Here is an 18401-nt window from a genome sequence, read left to right on the forward strand (position 1 = left end):
TTTCCCTTGTCTTCGTTTCTTTCCGTTACCCTCCCTTCTTGTTATCCTCCATCACCTATCTAGCTTTCCTGTCCGTTCCCATCTTCCTCCCCCCTTCGTTTCGTTTCCTACGATTCTTTCTTTCTTCCTTCTCTCTTTTCTTCTTCTTTATTTTCTTTCGAGTCATCTGCCATCGTTTCAATTAACTTTTTCAAGATTAAATGTAGACGCGTGACGCAATGTTACGAGCTATATTTCGAAAATTGACGATGGCAAAGGATGATACTGTAGGCGTTGACGAGAGAATAAAAGACAGTTGATCAACGATAATTTTGGGATACACGTGGAACGGCAAAGAAATTGCCTCGAGTACACGTGTCATTGAGTTGCTCGCTAAAACCGAGGATACTGCGAGGGTGCCGCAGGGGTGCCACGGGGGTGCGGAGCATATCGGATCAGACTACTATAACCAACAAACACATGCATTGTACAAATAGCTTCGTTTGTCGGTGTTTGAAAAGAGTAAATGTTTTTCAACTCACCTGTGACCCTATTCTCAACAATATGCGTTTTGCGCTCCTTATTTCCATAAAAGAAGACAGATTTTACCCGCATAGTAATCTTTGTTCTTATACCTTCCACTAGTTTTTTTTTTTTCTTTCTTTCTTTTCAGAATTCCTTTTCTTCTCTAAAGGACGAACAGTTACAGAAGAAGCGTAGAACAAGAAGATATCGACGATGTACGTGGCAGAAAATGTTTTCATATCATACGCTTCCTTGACGGAAGGGACAATGGTTTCGCATGGTTATTCTGGCGTCTCAGTCGCGGAACATTGGGTACTTGCACACGGTTCCATGCTGGCTCCAGTTTTATCTCAATCCCGGGATTTCCTTCGTTTCTTTACAGTTTTAAATTCCGGAGATTTAACCATGGCTCAAGCATCGGAACAGTCGTTCGATGATTTAACGTTTCAGATACATCGTAACCATTCGTTAAAGGAATCAGGAAAGTTAGTAGCTGTTTGGAAATGCCCTCTTTTGGAGGAAACACTGGAGAATTCTTTGAAAAATTTTACCTTTGAGAAACAACACGACTTTGATCGTCTTTTATTACCTGTCTTCTTGATGATCAAATGCAAATCGTTCGAATTAAGCGAAGAAACAATAGGACGAGAAAAAGACTCGACATTCGTAGAAAGTAAGCAGCTGGGCGGAGAATCAGAAGTAACGGATAAAGCGAAAGTTAAACAAGTTTTACTTCAACTTGCGAAACAAGCTGCTGTCGGCAAAATTACAAAAGGAGCTATCATTGAATTAGTCTCGACGCCGTTTGGAGATGCATTTTTTATCGACTCCGTGAGTCGCGGAATTATTGGAAACTTACTTGGAACCAACCAGTGTCTCATTGTAATCGATGTGACTAGTTTCCCTGGATGCGAAGGTAGTCCTGTATTTTTAATCAACGATTGGTAATTCATTTATTATATTTTCAGCCGTTTGCCCTTTGAATTTATTCTTTCGTTGCACTTGCTAACATTTCGTATAATCTTCAAGTGGCCGAAGAAATATTTGCGGCATGGTAATTGCGTCATTAAGCCGGTACCGCGGAGAATGGGTAAATTGTACTTTCGCTGTGAACCTGTTATCATTGTTGAAACGAATTCTCCAAAGTCGTGTCTTGAAAGATGATTCTCGATGTTCGTCCTGCAAGATTTTACCTTTCACATGGCGCAGTCTGCCCGAAATTGGTACGCATGCACTTTTCCTTTCTTTCTCATTAGCGATGTTCACTCTTGAACTCTACGAGTCTCTACATGTAACTTTATGGACAATCATTGGTTCGTCCTTTGTTCAGACACCCTTGAAAAAAGTATCGCGATCGTAAAGTGTGGACCGAACTGGGGCACCGCTACTTTAGTAGACGAACAAAGCGGAACATTCATAACGTGCGCACATGTTGTTACAATGGTATACAAGTTATCTTTTTTCTTTCCTCATTTCACTTTTTCCTCTCTAAAGTTATTGGAAAAGTCGCCGTGGATTTCTTCGTATCGCGAATCACGAATCTATTTAAAGTATTTTAATCTTTTTATTTAATCATTTCTAGGCACCAGAAAGAAAAATTAAACTTGCAACCTGCATTATGTCGCGCACAGATGAGTTCGAATGGTTTGCAGAAGCAAATTTGATATATAAAACACCAACAGAACGACCTTATGATATTGCTGTATTGAAGATCGATCTAAAGTTCAAAGAACCTTCGATGAAGGCTATCGAACTTGCTGATACAGATGCACAGAAGGGTAAGGCGCTTAAAAATCGCATACTTTCTTTCTAACTTCCAGCTAGCTCTACAAACTCCGCGTTTAAATACCATAATATGAAAATAAAAATACAAAAACGAAAGAAATTCGTTAGACATAATGCTGGTGTGAGCTGAAATGGAAAAAGAAAACCATATTGGTGTCATCACTAGCGCAGTTCGTATTAACAGTTATACGTTCGGTTATATCAAGAATCGAGACTTTTTTGTAACGCATCCACACCGTTGGAGGTTATTCCGGTTGGTTAACGGTAATGAAAATAAGAATTAAGAATATAGGAAGATCATGGAGTAGAAGGCGACGTTGTGGCGCCGTACGTTGCAAGGGACAGCAACACTGACCTTCTTTCATTGACGGAAAAATAACTAGGTCTAAATTGAGCCAATTGATCGTTGAGGGGCTGAATCGACGTTTCGTTGATATCGAACAAATGTTGCGAACATCCATCCCTCTTCCAAGCTCTCTCGCTATTCATCCAACTATCCATCTGCCTTTTTTCTTTCTTCCGCTCGTCTTTCAAACTCCCTTCAATTGAGTCTAATGAGCCTCTATTATTAACTACGAATTGGGTACAAATACTAACCAAATTAAAAGGATTTCTTTGGACATTTTTTCCACTCATACAAGTGCGCACATACACGACTACACGTGTATATAAAGATGTACATATCTCCCATGTTGAACGTTGATAATCATAAGCTATGACAGAATAATATGGTTTTTTCGTAGGGGAAGAAATACTTTCTATAGGATTTCCAATCTCTTTGAAAGGACGGCCTACCATCAGCAGCGGAATAATATCAAAAACCTGGCGACACATGTTTCAAACCAATTGTTGCGTGCACGGTGGCGTTAGCGGTGGACCCATTGTTCGACGCGCCAATTTTAAAATGTTAGGGATAGTGGTTTGCAATGTTGCTTTATCGAACGATTCTGTTTTATATCCACGATTGTGCATGGCAATACCGACTACTGTTTTTAAGAAACCACTGGATGATTATCTACGAACTGCTGGTACTATACATACCGATTCTCTAAAATCTTTTCTTTTTTTTGACTTTTACATTAATTCTAAGAAAAATGAAATGTTATTGCGAAATTTTCAGATCTTAAAGCGTTAGAAGGATTGACCCAATATGATAAGAGCGTTGCAAGCACTTGGAATTTTGCTCCTTTTCTTCCCTCAAGTATGTAATATATAAACTGTGTTAAACAAAGTAAATATAATATATCGAAGAAAAGAAGGCCTTTATTCGTTCGATGATCAATTTCAACAGATTAAAATCAACTTGATGCAATTTTATAATGTGCCACTTAAGGAAATTTAAACGTTTAGATATAGCGTATATATCGTTATGCGGGATCTATTTCTCTAGATAAAAACACCAACTAAATATAAGTAGAATACTTTATCGGAATAAATTTAATGTATATTTTGTATATTTTCATGATATACTTTCATGCTAAATGTTAAATGGAACATTAAGCATTTAATTTCTATAAATTCCATTCGTTAATTTACGTAGAACAATTGTAGTATCTTATTTTGTTTATATCAGAAGATACGAAAAATAAAAAAAACATGTTACAAGAAAATTAGGCATTTGTTCATTGATCAAATGATAATTACGACGAATTTATTATTTAAATATAGATAAAGGATGCCTATGGGTAAATGCTGTACTTGTTTTCCTGATAAAAAAGTTTCATCCGAATAAGGATTTTAAGAAATCTGTTCTATCCGTTACAGGTTCATTTTCCTTTTTGCTTCTGATTTCAACATCGGTATCCCTTTGTTTTATCTCAGGCGGTACAAAACTACTATGTCCATCTTTTTGTACTTGACGTAGCTTCCTACTTCTATCGATATTGTGCGAATAGAAGTTTGCTTCTCGTTTTGCCTGTGCAATTTCAGTTCGTAATCTTTGTTTATGTACAGCTCGTTCATAAGCTAAACGTTCGCTTAAGTGAATCCACTTGAATCTAATAAACACAATTGAAGATTAAATTATTCCTATATAATAAACTACAGTCATAGTTTAAAAAGCAATTTGTTACCTTGGTAGATACTTTATGTTCCAAATAGCATCATAAAATTTACTTCTTTTTCTAGATGAGATCTGTGTATTGTTCAATATAATCGCAACATGTTTTGCTACTGCCTTACTTTCAAATTCAACCCAACCTTCTGTAAACAACCTTGTACCAACTTTCTTTCGTTTCTTTGTTTTATCATCCTGTCCCAGTTCTGTATGGAAAAAACATAATGCATATTCGTCTATAGAAAAGTCTTATAATTATTATCAGAAGATCAAGCAAATATTGTTTTAAAACCACAAATACCTTTGACTACTATTAAATAGAGGTTATGCTATATATAAGTGGGACATTTATCAGACTACCTTGTTGTTTTATCCGTAATGACTAACCATTTTCTGCTAATTGTAAATAGATTCTTCCAACTTTCCCGTATATAGAAAATAATTCACGAATTTTCGTGATATTCATGTATTTAGGTATATTAGATAAATATACAATTCCTCGTTTTTTTCTTTTCACTTTCGATGTATTATCGAGTTTTACATCCTCTATATTTTCAATGTTTTCCACTTCCATATCCATATTTTGTAAGCACGAGTAAGTAAGAGTAAGAACTAATGCTATCTTGTGCGAGTAACAAACTTTACATGGCACATGCGACACTGCAACACACAAACGTGGTTCTTCGGTACTCCCTGCTTTTTGCTTTGCTATACTTTCATCTATCCAATTTTTAGATAGCCGTTCTCTACTTCTAATTTATCGTTATTCCAAGTTTGGCATCAAGCTTAATACGATCTATCAAATATGCTAGAGACGAAAGAGACGAAAATTGATTTTTTATTATTTAATTCATATGTACGTTATATGATAATAAATAAGGCATATCTCTGTTGTTCTTTTTTAGAATATGTCTTCGACTATATAAAAATTTCCGTTTTCGCCTAAGATTTAACAAGAAAAATGAGAAAAAATAGGTCAGGATATGTATATACAATGTAATTTATAACTGTGATTGAAAATTCTCTATATTATGATCAAACATCGTTTCCTACAATTAGGTAGAGAATTTGGAATACGAGAATAGTATCGGTGAAAAGTGTAAAAGCTAATGATAGCATAAATTGGAAACTGATGTACTGCAAATGAGAAAAATGAGAAACAGTTATGGAACTAAGAAAAATGAAATTTTTATATCGTCAGCCACGATTAAATGTGGTGTATTTAGCGCGGTACATACAGCGCTAGTGGTTTGCTTTTCTTGTTGTTGCGCAACGAGGAGCGCGCAGCGTCTCAGTATGTGCAGGAAGGTACAAGTGCGTTCGTAACATCATGTATCGTTGAAAAAGTCTTATTTTTCTGCTAGTTACGTTATTTTGACCAAAGTTTCGTGAATGAAGTTCTATACAAGTAATTCTCCTATGGAATAACTTAATAACAACGAAACAACGACGGATGTCCGAAAATTTTCGGGGAACGTTACTTGGCTGAATCAAACAAAATGGCGACTATCCTTTTCTTGGCGGTACTGTTTACTTGACCGTGAACGTTATGTTCTTTACAAAGTGTGACATTAAAGGTGTTGTGTATTTAACTATTCTGCTATTAATTAATATCACTTTAATTTGATATTTAAAAAAAAATCTTGTGCTGTTTATTATTTTCAACACCATTTTCGCAATTGTGCATTAATAGAATAGGTAACAACGCGACAAACACGAATAAAACGATAATACTACATATGTATGTGGTTATGAGTGTGTGTGTGTGTGTATACCATAGTTTTTTTATTACTTGCTATTTTATTTTTTCTCCATTTCTTCTGATTTTTGATATTGATGTATCTTAAAAAATTTATTCTGTGAGATTCGCAACCTATTTCGATGTCTTACCCGGCAGTTTCAATTACATTGTAACGATATTTAATTGTCACTTGACTAAGAACGTGGCGAATTAATTGGCATTCTTGTTTATCTCTTCTACTATCGATGCTTGTTCGAATGTTTGCTCTTCTATTTTAGAAGTGTATATAATCTTTCATTCTTTCGGATACAACGACTTATTACTGAAACGGATGTGACATCTTGCAATTGTCCTTTTTGACAAGACGGTTTGATTAAAACAGTAAATACCGCGACAGTAATTTAGCTTAGAAAAAAATGTCTAGCTCGTACATTATCGAGCCACAAGACAGCGGATCAGGAAAGAAGGATGATACATTAATTATCATTGTCAATGATGATGGTACTATATCCGTCGACCAAGAAACTTTGCAGACTTTAATTAGTAAGTTACATTATTTGGATAACTTGGATTGTCAACTTTATATATTGAATATTCATATTGATTTTCAGTGAATCAATCTAATGCAAATGTCAGCGTTGTTAGAGTAGGACAAGCAGAGACAGACACAGAAAATGGAGATATTACATTAACTGTAGATCCTCCAATGTTTACATCTGCTGCAATTAATTCTGGTGGTACATCTACTGATCCAACCAGTTTAGTCGATCCTTTTATGGAAATGGATCCAGAACAGTTGGAACGATTAGAGACAGCTTTACAAAGTGAAGAGGCAAAACAAATTCTTGGAGAAAATGTCACAGCTATGCTTGGTATTTTTATTATTATTATTATTACTATTATTGTTATTTCTATTCTATAATACACTGTATTGTTAAAATTATATTAATCATACCACCTTTCCATTCATATAAATAGCAATCGCTACATTTTATAGATATGTTAACAGTAGAGGAACAACAAAACTCTATAAGATATAGCGTTAAGTTGGATCACTGCTACACAAGTAGATTATCACCTTCTGATCCAAAACCGAGGGATCCATTGCCTGTTATTGATTCACCTACTTCCGACGATGGATTACAGTACGCGCATCAACATTCACCTGCTCCTGGAACATCCAAAACATCGTCGCCTGTCGGCGAAGCTGAGAATACTGTCGTGATCAAGCCAAAGGCTACAACCAAAACTGTGAGTATTTAGGTAGTTTGAGAGAACCGAATTAGTCGATTATTACGATATTTATCTTAGGGCAAACCAGTTGGTCGGCCGCGAAAAAATATCCCCCCGACTTCTGTTCCTACCTGTAATAGCAACACGAGATCGTCGACCAATATAGCAAGTACGCCTAAATCTGTCGGACATCCGATTCCAAGGAATTTATTGCAGCAGGGTGTTGGAAAACGTAATCATACTGTGCTGTTCCATCAAATTTACCAAAAACACTATTGATATCATAATAGCTCTTATTACTCTTCTTTCTTTGGTTAGATCAAGGAAAATCTAATGACGAGGATGAAGAAGAGTTAATGTCATCCAGTGAATCATCCGAGTCAGAACCACCATCTGACAATGATTCAGATTTTGGTCCACGAGGTCCTAGAAGAGGTGGTATAAGAGCTAGAGGTGGTAGAAAAGGGCTTACTACCAGAGGAGGAAGTATGGTAGCTACTCGTAGAAGAGGGCCCAACAAACAAATGGATATGGAACAAGTTCGTCGGTTAGATATGGAAATGGCTGCTGCTGTAAATGCCATGAAGAGTCCAGAGAAAGATGAAAAATCGGGTATGAGAGTAGCAACGCGAGTCATGACTATATGTTCTATGATAGTTATTTGCATAAAATGACAATAAGGCGCGTGAACTAATGGTAGATTAAAGACAGTTTTATCTTTCCTTTCGATAGGAGGATTTGGTTTCGTTAAAGGCAAGAGACAGCTTAAAACCGTTATTGGTCGGAAGAAAGAGGAATTGCAACGTAACGAATCGTCTTCGATAATAAATCAAGATGTGCCGGTTAATTTTGAAAAACCGCTGCAGACGACGAACCAAGTTAAAGCGAATTTGATCAATGCTAATATGGTTAAGGGCGACATGATTCTTACAAAACCAGGACAGGGAAGAGCTAATCAAAAAGTTACTTTTGTACAAAAGCAAGTGCTTATGAAGTCGAATGACCTTAAAAATATCGACGTAAAGAAGCAGGTGATTCTTCCTAAAGGGAAATTTTTTAATCAAACCGGAACCAAATTCTTCGCGACCAAAGATGGCAAACTGGTCCAAATACCTGTAACTACTAAAACTATAACGTCAAATTTATCGATAACGCAAATGAAAGGAGTGATACCACAAGTGTCATCAACACAACAGCCTGCCATGATACAAACTCAGATTTCAAATGTGCAACAGCAGCAATCCCAACAGTTGGCTAAAGTGACGACGCCTGCTGTTATTTCAAAAATTAAATCTTGCGATCCGAAGAAAGAGAAACGAAAATCTGACGGTCTGGAAAGTGTTACGAAAATAGAAATCGATACCAATAAAACAACAGAGATCAAAGCTTTTGATGGTTAGTAAGAGTAGCTTATTTACCTGTAATACCTTATTTCCCCTATATATTTTTCTCATTGATTATCTTACTCAATACACTAGCTATATATGAAATATTTCACTTAAATTTTAACCTGCTTTTAGGTATGAAAAAACATGCAAAGAAAGAGAATCGTAAATCACCAGCGTACATGGTGGATACTTTAGGTCCTGCTCTTTTTTCAACCCCAGATATTATTCGTCGTGTTGGTACGAATGGTGATTCGAAAGTACAAGAAAATGTAGTAACACCGTCTGTAGCTGTTGTTTCTTCTGGAAATTCTCTTATGCAAGTAACACATTCACCGTCATCATCGTCGACATCGACATCACCCATAACATCAAATCGTTCAGGTTTGTACTTGTATACGTAGAAAAAAAATTGTTATACGTTCAAAATTACTCAAAATTTTATGATTAAAGGTATTATTTCTATGTCTTCCGACCGAACTACACATTCTGAAACTTCTATCTCCACGGAAAAGCGAGAAAGTCACGATTGTTTGGTAGAAAATCATGAAGCAGAGTCTAAGCCGGGAGTAAAATCTAACGTATCAGAAGAATTACAACCAGCTCTGGATTCGGGTAAGTCGGGTAAGATACTAATCTTAAATAAAAGATGTGTTGAAACAGTTGTCATGTATATATATTTATTATTCTAATCTCGAATATTTTTTGTAGGCGCTATAGAAGGCGAGGAACATCTACTAGCTACATTGGAAATGGAAGCTAGTAAACATGAAGAGGAATTACTGGCTGAAGCGTTATTATTACAAGAAGAACTTGGAGTCGACTTGGCTGAACATGTATTAAGATTTTTGTTTTTAATAGCATTAGTGTTTTAATTGGAGGCTATAGTATCGAAAACTTAATTTTTGTTAGGAAATAGAATTCTCTTTTTTCATTTTTAACTTTTCCGTTATCCTTCAATTGTATAGGCTGCGCTTGTAGAACAAGGAGGAAGTGTTGCGTCGGAGTCGATAACTTCAAATAACATGCTTATTCCTTCCTTGATCACATCCGAGCAAGAAGGTGCTAAATCACTGGATGCCTCTGCGACATTAATCGTAACAACAACTATGACAAGCACAGCAACAGTTGCAACGATGGCAACAACTAGCGCGAATACAAATGAACTTAAAGAGGCAGGGAAAAAGTTTGTCAAAGACGATAAGGAACCTATTCAAATTATTCGTGGTGGACGAGTAATTACGTTACCTCCCATCGAAGCACCAGCTACCAGAAGCAAACGATTACAATTTAAAAGTACTGAACCTATTCAAAAATCATTTGAACCTGCCAAACGGGTGGAGAAGCACGGGTACGTAACTAAGCCAAATAAAATTAAATTATATAATTTTCAGATTATATTTGATATTTGCTAGAAGTTACAGTGTACAAACAATGCAACAAAGGGCATCGTCGCAGTCTATCAAACACGAAATTCGTGCGAATATAGATCAAGGTGAGAAAAATGAATGCGTAATTCGGGTGGAAGAAGAAAATATAGAGGAGGAAGCTGAAGACGAGGAAGATGAAGACGAGGAAGATATAAAAGAGAAAGATCGGAAACAGGTCGGTGAAGAAGACGAAGAAGAGGAAGAAGAAGAGGAGGAAGATAATTCAGATTCAGAAGATGATCCTGATAGACTTTGGTGTATATGCAAAAGACCGCATAACAATCGTTTCATGATTTGTTGTGATGTATGCGAAGACTGGTTTCACGGAAAATGCGTACATGTCAGCAAAGCAATGGGTAAGACGAAAAAATACTGTAATTATTTTGTATTAATAATGCTATTGTATAAAGCATAAAATATGTATATATTGAGTTCTTAGTTCTATTTTCTACTATGTTTCCTCTCTTTTATCTAGGTCAACAAATGGAGGAGAAAGGAATAGAATGGGTTTGTCCAAATTGCGCCAAAAAGAAGGACGAAGAGATAAAGGCTAAATTGAGTACCCAGAATGCTTCTGGAAAGCAACGGATTCAACCCGACACTGTATTTGAGAATACAAAAAACCTTCCCACGGTTAATCAGAGTTCATCTACTGGAGAAACATCGCCTTTGATACAATCTGGTTGTGACTATGGTGGTGTTCAATATTCTAGTAGTATGCAATGTGTCGTTTGTAAAAAAGAAGCAAGAAACTCGAGCATTTACTGTTCCGACGCATGTATACTTGCACATGCCCAAGAAACATTGACCAAAGACAAACCAATACCAGGACCAACAAATAGTCCAAAAGGAACAAGGTCGTCACCGTTCGACCCTGCTTCAAAGTCGAAATCCGATGCTCGAGTTATCGTTTTTGAGAGGAAAAGTGGAAGAATATTAACTGGTAGCTTAAATATATATATTTATGGCTTTTATATTCGCGGGAAAGGAAAAGAGATATTTCTATTCATCGTTGTCGTTGTTCCTTTAAGGTTCAGATGCTCCTACAAGATCAAATTTGCGTACATGGTTAAAGGAACATCCTACGTTTGAAGTGGTTGGGACGAATAATCTTGGTGCACTGCAAATAGGGAAAACGATTACGACTATTCAAACACAAGTACCTGGTAAAACAGTGAGTATAGAGATTTTCTTTTGAATTGTTTGCTTTTCATGGTCCGTATGCTTTTTATTTTCATGCTAAATGTTTAATAAAATGTGATTTAAGACAAAGTCTGCACTACTGTCACCCGCAAAAGGACAGAATCTTCCTAAGATGACGTACGCGAAAGTACCAGGTTCTAAGCAAATGATTTTGACAGCAGGAAATAAAAAATTTACACTTATTTCTGGCGGACAACAGCAGCAACTACAACTACAGCAACAACAACTACAGCAGCAACAACAACAACAGCAAACTCAACCGACAAGTACAAAATCAATACAAATGAAACAAACGTTATTGCCAGGGTCAAACAAGAGTCCTTTGTTATTAAAAACGACAAAATTGATTACTCAACCACAAATAAAGCAATTGGGTGTTGCTGTGTCACCGAAACAAACACCAAATGCAAAGAAGCAAGAATCAAAACAGGCAATCGTACAATCGAAACAACAGCAGATTAAACCAAGCCCACCAAGAAAACCTGAGACAGAACCTATAAGATTAAATATACGAAAAACTTTGACAGAATTGTTATCTAGCCGTATAAAAGAAACCGAAGATTTGAAACTTACCGACGAGGAAATAGCGGACCTAGCGTATAATATCGAATTAGAGTTATATAAATATTTCAAAGACACCGGTGCAAAGTACAAAGCCAAATACAGAAGTCTCGTATTCAATATAAAAGATACGAAGAATCTAACATTGTTTAGAAAGATAGCTGATAGGTCGTTGACGCCTGATGCGGTGGTGCGGTTAAGTCCTGATGAAATGGCCAGTCAAGAATTGGCTGAATGGAGGGAGAAAGAAACAAAGCATCAGTTAGAAATGATTAAGAAAAACGAATTAGATTTAATGGCTCAGGCTAAATCTATCGTCGTTAAAACGCACAAAGGTGAACAAATAATCGAGAATGATGGTGGTATCGATCATGTGGATCCAAAAACTCCCGTGCAAGATATCGTGACTGCATTGAACAGTGCTGACAGCATAAGTTCGACCGTGGATGATATGGAGAAAGATTTAGAGAAGGCGATCGACGAGGAAAGATTAAAAGGCAAGGAAGATGCGAAAAAACTGAGGAACTTGGATGATAAGAAAAGGAAGGAAAAGGACAAAGATAGAGGTAGGGAGAAAGAGAGAGATAAGGAAAAAGAAAGGGGAAAGGATAAGGAGAGTAATCGTTCAAAGGGTGCGAGTGATCGGCGTGGTAGAAGTATCAGTAGAAGTAGACATAAGCACGGTAGAGACGATAGGGAACGTAGTAAAACTAGAGAGAAAAGCAGAGAACGGAGGTCTCGAGATAAGGAAGGGAAGCGTGAACGAGAAAAAGATCGTGATAAGGAAAAAGAACGGGATCGTGAAAGAGATCGAGAGAGATCCAGAACTAGAGATCGGGAGAAACTAAAGCTCCGCGAAAAAAGTAGCAGAGATAAAACTAAGCAAAAAGAGAAGGACAGGGAGAAAGAGAGGGAACGGGAACGACACAAAAGCAATGAAAATATTTTGAGAAGTCGCAATAGTGGTTTTGCTTATTCTGAATTGAAAAATGTTGATAAAAGAGAAGACGAGAAGAAAAGAGAGATGGAAAAGAAAGAGGAATTGTCAGGTTTAACGGGAACATCGGCTGGAAAATCTATCGAAGATCGGCTTTGGCGGCATATCGAAGACGAAGCAACTACCAACATCATTGATGGGAATGATTCGGACGTGTCAGACAGAGAACCTTCTTCAACGGTTAATATCAAAACACCAGACATTAACGAAGAAGTTGATAGAGAAAGGGAACAGGAATCATCATCGACTGTCGAGGGTGAAACTCCGAAAGCAGGAGGATGGCAAACGGTTTGGAGGGGTTTCGTTAACATGGTGGATGTTGCAAAATTCTTCATCACCGCGCAAGAGGTGAGTGGTCATGCGAAAGATTTGATGGACGATTTACCAGATACAGTTGACGTTGTTGGCCGAATAAGTCACGAAACTGTTTGGGATTATATTTCGAAGATGAAGAAGACCGGTTCGAAGGAGATTTTGGTAATTCGACTTACCGCAGCCAATGACGAAGAAAAGATTCCGTACATAACACTGTATAGTTATTTGAACAGTAGAAGTCGACTTGGAGTCGTTGGGAATGTTTCTAAGAATATAAAGGATTTTTATATAATGCCATTTTCAAGTCAAAGCACGATACCTCAGGTTCTCTTACCTTTGAACGGGCCTGGCTTCGAAGAGCACAGACCGCATCTTCTTCTAGGAATCATTGTTCGCAACAAAAGAAAACGTCCCGCTGGCATATCGTCTACAAGCATACCGATGAAATTATCGAAGAAGGATTCCGATCGAAGTTACACGCCACCTTTAATAGGTGCCTCGAAAGATAAGTCTAGCAATGGTAGCAACGCGACGATCATCGTATCTACCTCTGCTACCTCTACCGCGACTCCAACGATCTCAATATCATCACCTTCCTTGGCAACCGCAACGAGTACATATCATAAAACACCGGCTGCCACGGTCAGCACAACCGAGTCTACGAAAGATAAACAACATCCCGTCACTCAAACCACTCTTGACAATTTAAATAGAGCACATATAGGAATGTCGAGGAGTACGTTACTCGATACTGCGACCATATGTAAAATAGTCCCTGAATTGTCGTCAAAGATCGATCTTACTTCTTCGCCTGGTAAAGTACCTCTCGAGGACGATGGTGACGAGCCGTATAGCCCTGGTCAGATGGACGAGGAAGATATTGATCTTGACTTACGAACTTGTCCTACATCGACATCAGTAACCACAGTAGCTCCGATATCTGGTTCATTGGGTATTCACGATGTTACTACACTCGATAATGGTATCATTTCTTCCAGTAAAAATTCGACCGAACTCCAACGAAAAATGGAAGAACTAAATAGACAAATCGAAGAACAGAAGCAACAAATACAGAATATTAGTTCCTCATTTCTCGGTGAATCAACGCCTACTTTGCCGGTGAGAATTTTAACAAGATTTATTTTTTATAAAATCGAATGTTATTGTTTTTCCTTTTATCCTATTGTAAATAAAATTGATTTCAATTCTATCCGGATATCCTCTTCCTATCCTCGAGCTGCTTGGATTTTTACTTCTTGCCATAAACATATTTCACTGAGGTTTTTTTACCTCTGTCTGGGAGGGAGGGGGAGGAGATATACTTTTTTTCTTTTCTTTTTACTTTTTTTTTTTTTCACCTAAACTTATCTATTTGTACAATTGTATAAATTTAATTTACGATTTAAAATGATCACGTGTTTCGAATCCCTACATGTCATTACGATTACAAATACAAATGGCGTACGTTCTCTATAATTTTCATGTTCGTCGTTATTTTCTGGCAAAAGAAAAAGGAAAAATATATTAATACGCGACATATATTAAACAAGTAGTAGAAGTCTGCCAGTAGCTCTAGGTCCTTTCATTTCCGGTCTTCATCTCAATTCTTCCTTCTGTCAACTGATATCAATTAGTATGGTTAAATCTAAAACAATGTCGACGGAGATTGGTGGTTGAAGTTAAGATTGTACTTTGTTTATTGCAAAGAAATTAATCGTGTCGTACGCATTTAATTTTCCGAATACAGTGATTTCTTAATACGTTCGTATCGAACTTGAAATTGAAAATATCGAAATTGAAAGAAAGATAAGAATGGAGTTACAGACTGTGTAACATTTCTAACGTTGCTGTGGTTTTGTTGGGTTTTCAGGGTTTAGGGCTGGACCCACCGCCCAGCGATGAATGCGAAGAAGCTTACAGCCCTTCGGACACGAGATCGTTTACACCACCACCACCCACGGGTATTTCAAAGTTCACTCAACCGATTCTCGAAAAAGTCTCAAACATAACGATACCTCCAAATTTACAAGAGATTTTAGCAAACGTCAAACGACAAGAGAGCTCTAAAGTAGACCCGTATTTACCTTCTAAACCTAGTGCGACTTTCTTAACTACTGCGAATTCTTCGATTTACCAAAATTCAGAAAAATATTCCTCATCGCCTGGTGTAAAACTTACAATTAGCGGATTAAATAAATCCAATTCGGAGAAATCTATAGTGGAATCGTCATCTAATCATCGAGAATCGATTTCAAAAGAGAAAGAAAGTAAGGGTACTTTGAGCTCATTAAGCGATTTGGATTTAATTAGAAAAGCAGAAGAGGAATTAGCGGCCGTCGCAGCTGCATCTGCCGCAATAGTGCCAGGAAACAGGGTCACCGAAAATTCTGTTCCATCGAGTTTATCTGGAACGACAACAGCTCTTCCATCGATCATGGGAACCACTACATCTCCATCGTTAATCTCTCAACCATCTGCAAATCTGTCAAGTTTAGCTTCGACGGATTCTCCTACTCATGAGGGGATTCCTTACAAAAATCCTTTCCCAGAACCTTTCAAACGAAACATAGCTCCTGAACAGCCGAAACCCCCAGGTCTCGAAGACGAGGATTTCCCTCCGTTTCCATCTACGCCACCAAACTTGGAAAACAATGTATCTAAAACGACATCTTCTCATTCAAAGTTCGTTCCAAAGAGTGGTATTGTGTTAAGCGTTAAACGAAAAGTTAACGATGACGTTCCTCCTACTTCTCCTTCCTCTTCGAACAAAATAATAAGAATAAAATCTCGATGGGGCCAGGGCCCATCGGAATCGATCGATTAGCTACTGTATTATACAAGGAGGACAAGCTTTTCTCAATGAAAGGTTAATATTATCAAGCATTTCATTTAGAAAGTGGAACGTCTGTTATGTATTCCAAACTTTTCCGTTGAGCAATGTAACTGTATATTCGGTTAACCCTGGCTAAATTTGAGTAAATTTGGTACAAAGACATGTCATTGGATTGTTCTTCGACTAGAATTCGTTGGCTGGTGCCTATTAATACGAAAAAAGGACGGAGAAATTCTTTATTGTGTATCATTAGCCGTTAGTCATATTTTCCTATCAAATCGATAATCTTGGTATAAACGCAAAAGCGTTTATTATTATCTGATACGTAAAAATCGATCTGTTTCACATCGATATTTGATCCTGCGAATCATCTTTGCGTTTGCGCGTGTGTGTGTGTGTTTGTGCGTGTGCGCGCGCGCGCGCGTGTGTGTGCGTGTGTGCCTGTTTATGCTACATGCGTGTGCGTATGAGTGTGATGTGTGCAGTATTAAAATCAACAAAAAAGGCAGAAGGCAAGGACCTTAAAAAAATCAAATATTGTCGAAAATGCTTTGGCACGTAAGGTTATTTTGTAAATACCAAGGCGACAAAAGTGAACGCTCTTTTTCGTTCATTAAGTCCTTCGCTATGTGTATATAGTCTCACTAAAGATACTGTAATATATTGTTTAAATTTACTCGAAAGATCATGTAATACGGTGCATACGTGTTACATGATCTGTCAGTGTGTATATATATATATACACGCATATACACTATGTGTCTATATATAAATATATATACACGCAAATATACACACTATATATATGTATATATAAGTTAATTATAAGGATCTACGACCGACCAATGACTTTATTTTTCCGATCAGCACGTTTGTACATTTGTTTGTACGGTTCATTTATACGCCGTGCATCTTTTTAACAATTCGTAAATATAATATGATACTTTTAAGTTTGTAATGCTTCATTCGGGAAATTGAACGTTTATGCAAAGGTGTAATCGTAGATTCTTTGACATGCATACGGTTCAAATGCTTCAAATTCACTACGGCTACATTGTCTTTATTTTTCCATTTTCAATTTGAGATCTATGAAGAAACTAACCAAAAATCGGCGATCTCTCGTTTTTCCTATTTTTGATGTTCGTTATAAGTTTGTAGGTACACATTGATAGCGTCGCGGCGTCGCATGATTAACGCATGTTGATGCGCTAGTACTACTGTGCTATTATTCTTACATTATCCTCCCTTCCATCGAATTTCACTTTATTCTCTTCGTTCCATTTTCTTCCTCTCATCGATGCGATTCATTCAACTACAATCTATCTTTGATTCGCTTGCAAGTAATACGAAATATTGCTTGGAAATCGAAGACCTATTAGATATTACAGTGACAATTATATGTAAATACGGTTTCGATTTAATAACATATTGCTGAAAGTATGCAATTGAAATGGAAACTTATATTGATTGACACACACTTGTATGAACAATGTATGTATGTGTATCAAAAGGAGACAAGCATTTTGATCAAAAGGGAGATCGTGCAATTTTCATTATTCTTACACAAAATCTTAATCATTGCACGAATATATCGCTCTTTTCATAAACGAAATCCTGTGTACGTTTAGCTATATTCGTTTTATACAGATCAATTATCGTTAAATTTAAGTTTTGTACACATTTTTGAATAGTGTGACACAATAACAATTCATTGTATAACGACATCATTATCGCTTTCGTTAATGTTGTTTTTACTATCTTTTATTACGATTAATATGATTGCTATTGCATATTGTCATCTTTATTGCTTCGTTATCGTCATTGGTACTGATAGTGTAATTAAAATCATCACTTATTTGTTAGTTAATCATTACAATTATCGTTACCGTAATTCTACGTTATAAAGGTAAAGTCGATGATTAGCGTAATTAATTTTGATCATAATTATACATGCAATTATATGCAGATTATTCATTGTTGAGTTTTCTTAAAACAAATTCGAAGAAAATCAAACGTTTTGAACCGTTGGCACTATAAAAAGTAGTATGAAATTCGATTATTCGTTATACGTTATTTTAAGCCAAGATTCCTAGAGCCAATCAGATTTTGCGTCTATAAAGGCTTCAATCGCGCATATTTGTATACGGTATTTTAAAGTAGGATTAAAATTCTTCACTTTTTTAATTACAAATTCTCCAAATTCTACGTGAATATAAATATAATCACAGTAAATTTTGTGGCTTTTTTTTATGTGATATTTTCAGTAGAAAAATTCATAATTAATAATATTCGGTCATTGCACGACGTTGAAACGGAGACATCTGAAGAAATTAACTCTCATTATTAGTAAAATATCAC

At 36.6% G+C, this 18401-nt stretch overlaps 2 protein-coding genes across 14 annotated transcripts in view; both read left to right on the forward strand.

Annotated features, from left to right (window-relative positions):
• The window catches only part of LOC138179251 (peroxisomal leader peptide-processing protease), a 29233-nt gene extending 24922 nt beyond the window's left edge, over positions 1 to 4311 (forward strand). For 6 of the 7 annotated variants that reach the window (XM_069111860.1, XM_069111866.1, XM_069111862.1 and 3 more), the window contains exons 2-8: positions 653 to 1448; positions 1534 to 1727; positions 1835 to 1947; positions 2087 to 2282; positions 3033 to 3317; positions 3410 to 3490; positions 4054 to 4311. In XM_069111860.1, the coding sequence (XP_068967961.1) occupies positions 718 to 1448; positions 1534 to 1727; positions 1835 to 1947; positions 2087 to 2282; positions 3033 to 3317; positions 3410 to 3490; positions 4054 to 4148 (1695 nt within the window). In that variant the 5' untranslated portion in view covers positions 653 to 717 and the 3' untranslated portion in view covers positions 4149 to 4311. Of the gene's footprint in view, positions 1 to 195; positions 502 to 652; positions 1449 to 1533; positions 1728 to 1834; positions 1948 to 2086; positions 2283 to 3032; positions 3318 to 3409; positions 3491 to 4053 lie in introns of all 7 variants that reach the window. The other variant, XM_069111865.1, reaches the window with a different exon arrangement.
• Positions 4312 to 5608: 1297 nt separating this feature from the next.
• Positions 5609 to 18013, forward strand: pps (protein partner of snf). Of its 7 annotated transcripts, XM_069111833.1 has the most exons (16): positions 5609 to 5922; positions 6365 to 6629; positions 6698 to 6958; positions 7084 to 7337; positions 7398 to 7551; positions 7638 to 7931; positions 8052 to 8714; positions 8840 to 9088; positions 9158 to 9328; positions 9416 to 9540; positions 9673 to 10055; positions 10120 to 10490; positions 10610 to 11077; positions 11166 to 11308; positions 11402 to 14329; positions 15081 to 18013. In XM_069111833.1, the coding sequence occupies exons 2-16, from the start codon at positions 6503 to 6505 to the stop codon at positions 16032 to 16034; spliced, it is 7545 nt and encodes a 2514-aa protein (XP_068967934.1). In that variant the 5' UTR covers positions 5609 to 5922; positions 6365 to 6502; the 3' UTR covers positions 16035 to 18013. The 7 variants fall into 7 exon arrangements, with proteins under 7 accessions (XP_068967934.1, XP_068967933.1, XP_068967935.1 ...); XM_069111832.1 differs by having other exon boundaries at positions 5609 to 6629; XM_069111834.1 differs by having other exon boundaries at positions 5609 to 6629; positions 10123 to 10490.
• Positions 18014 to 18401: the final 388 nt, after the last annotated feature.

This window comes from Bombus flavifrons, chromosome 4, assembly GCF_040668555.2.
Source record: "Bombus flavifrons isolate JBK064 chromosome 4, iyBomFlav1_principal, whole genome shotgun sequence".
NCBI lineage: Eukaryota > Metazoa > Arthropoda > Insecta > Hymenoptera > Apidae > Bombus > Bombus flavifrons.

Coding starts and splice junctions, on each gene's coding strand:
- pps (XM_069111832.1), top strand. CDS start 6,503: ATGTCTAGCTCGTACATTATCGAGCCACAAGACAGCGGATCAGGAAAG. Junction 9,329..9,415: donor TCTGGATTCGGGTAAGTCGG/GTAAGATACTAA, acceptor TATTTTTTGTAG/GCGCTATAGAAGGCGAGGAA. Junction 10,491..10,609: donor ACATGTCAGCAAAGCAATGG/GTAAGACGAAAA, acceptor TCTTTTATCTAG/GTCAACAAATGGAGGAGAAA.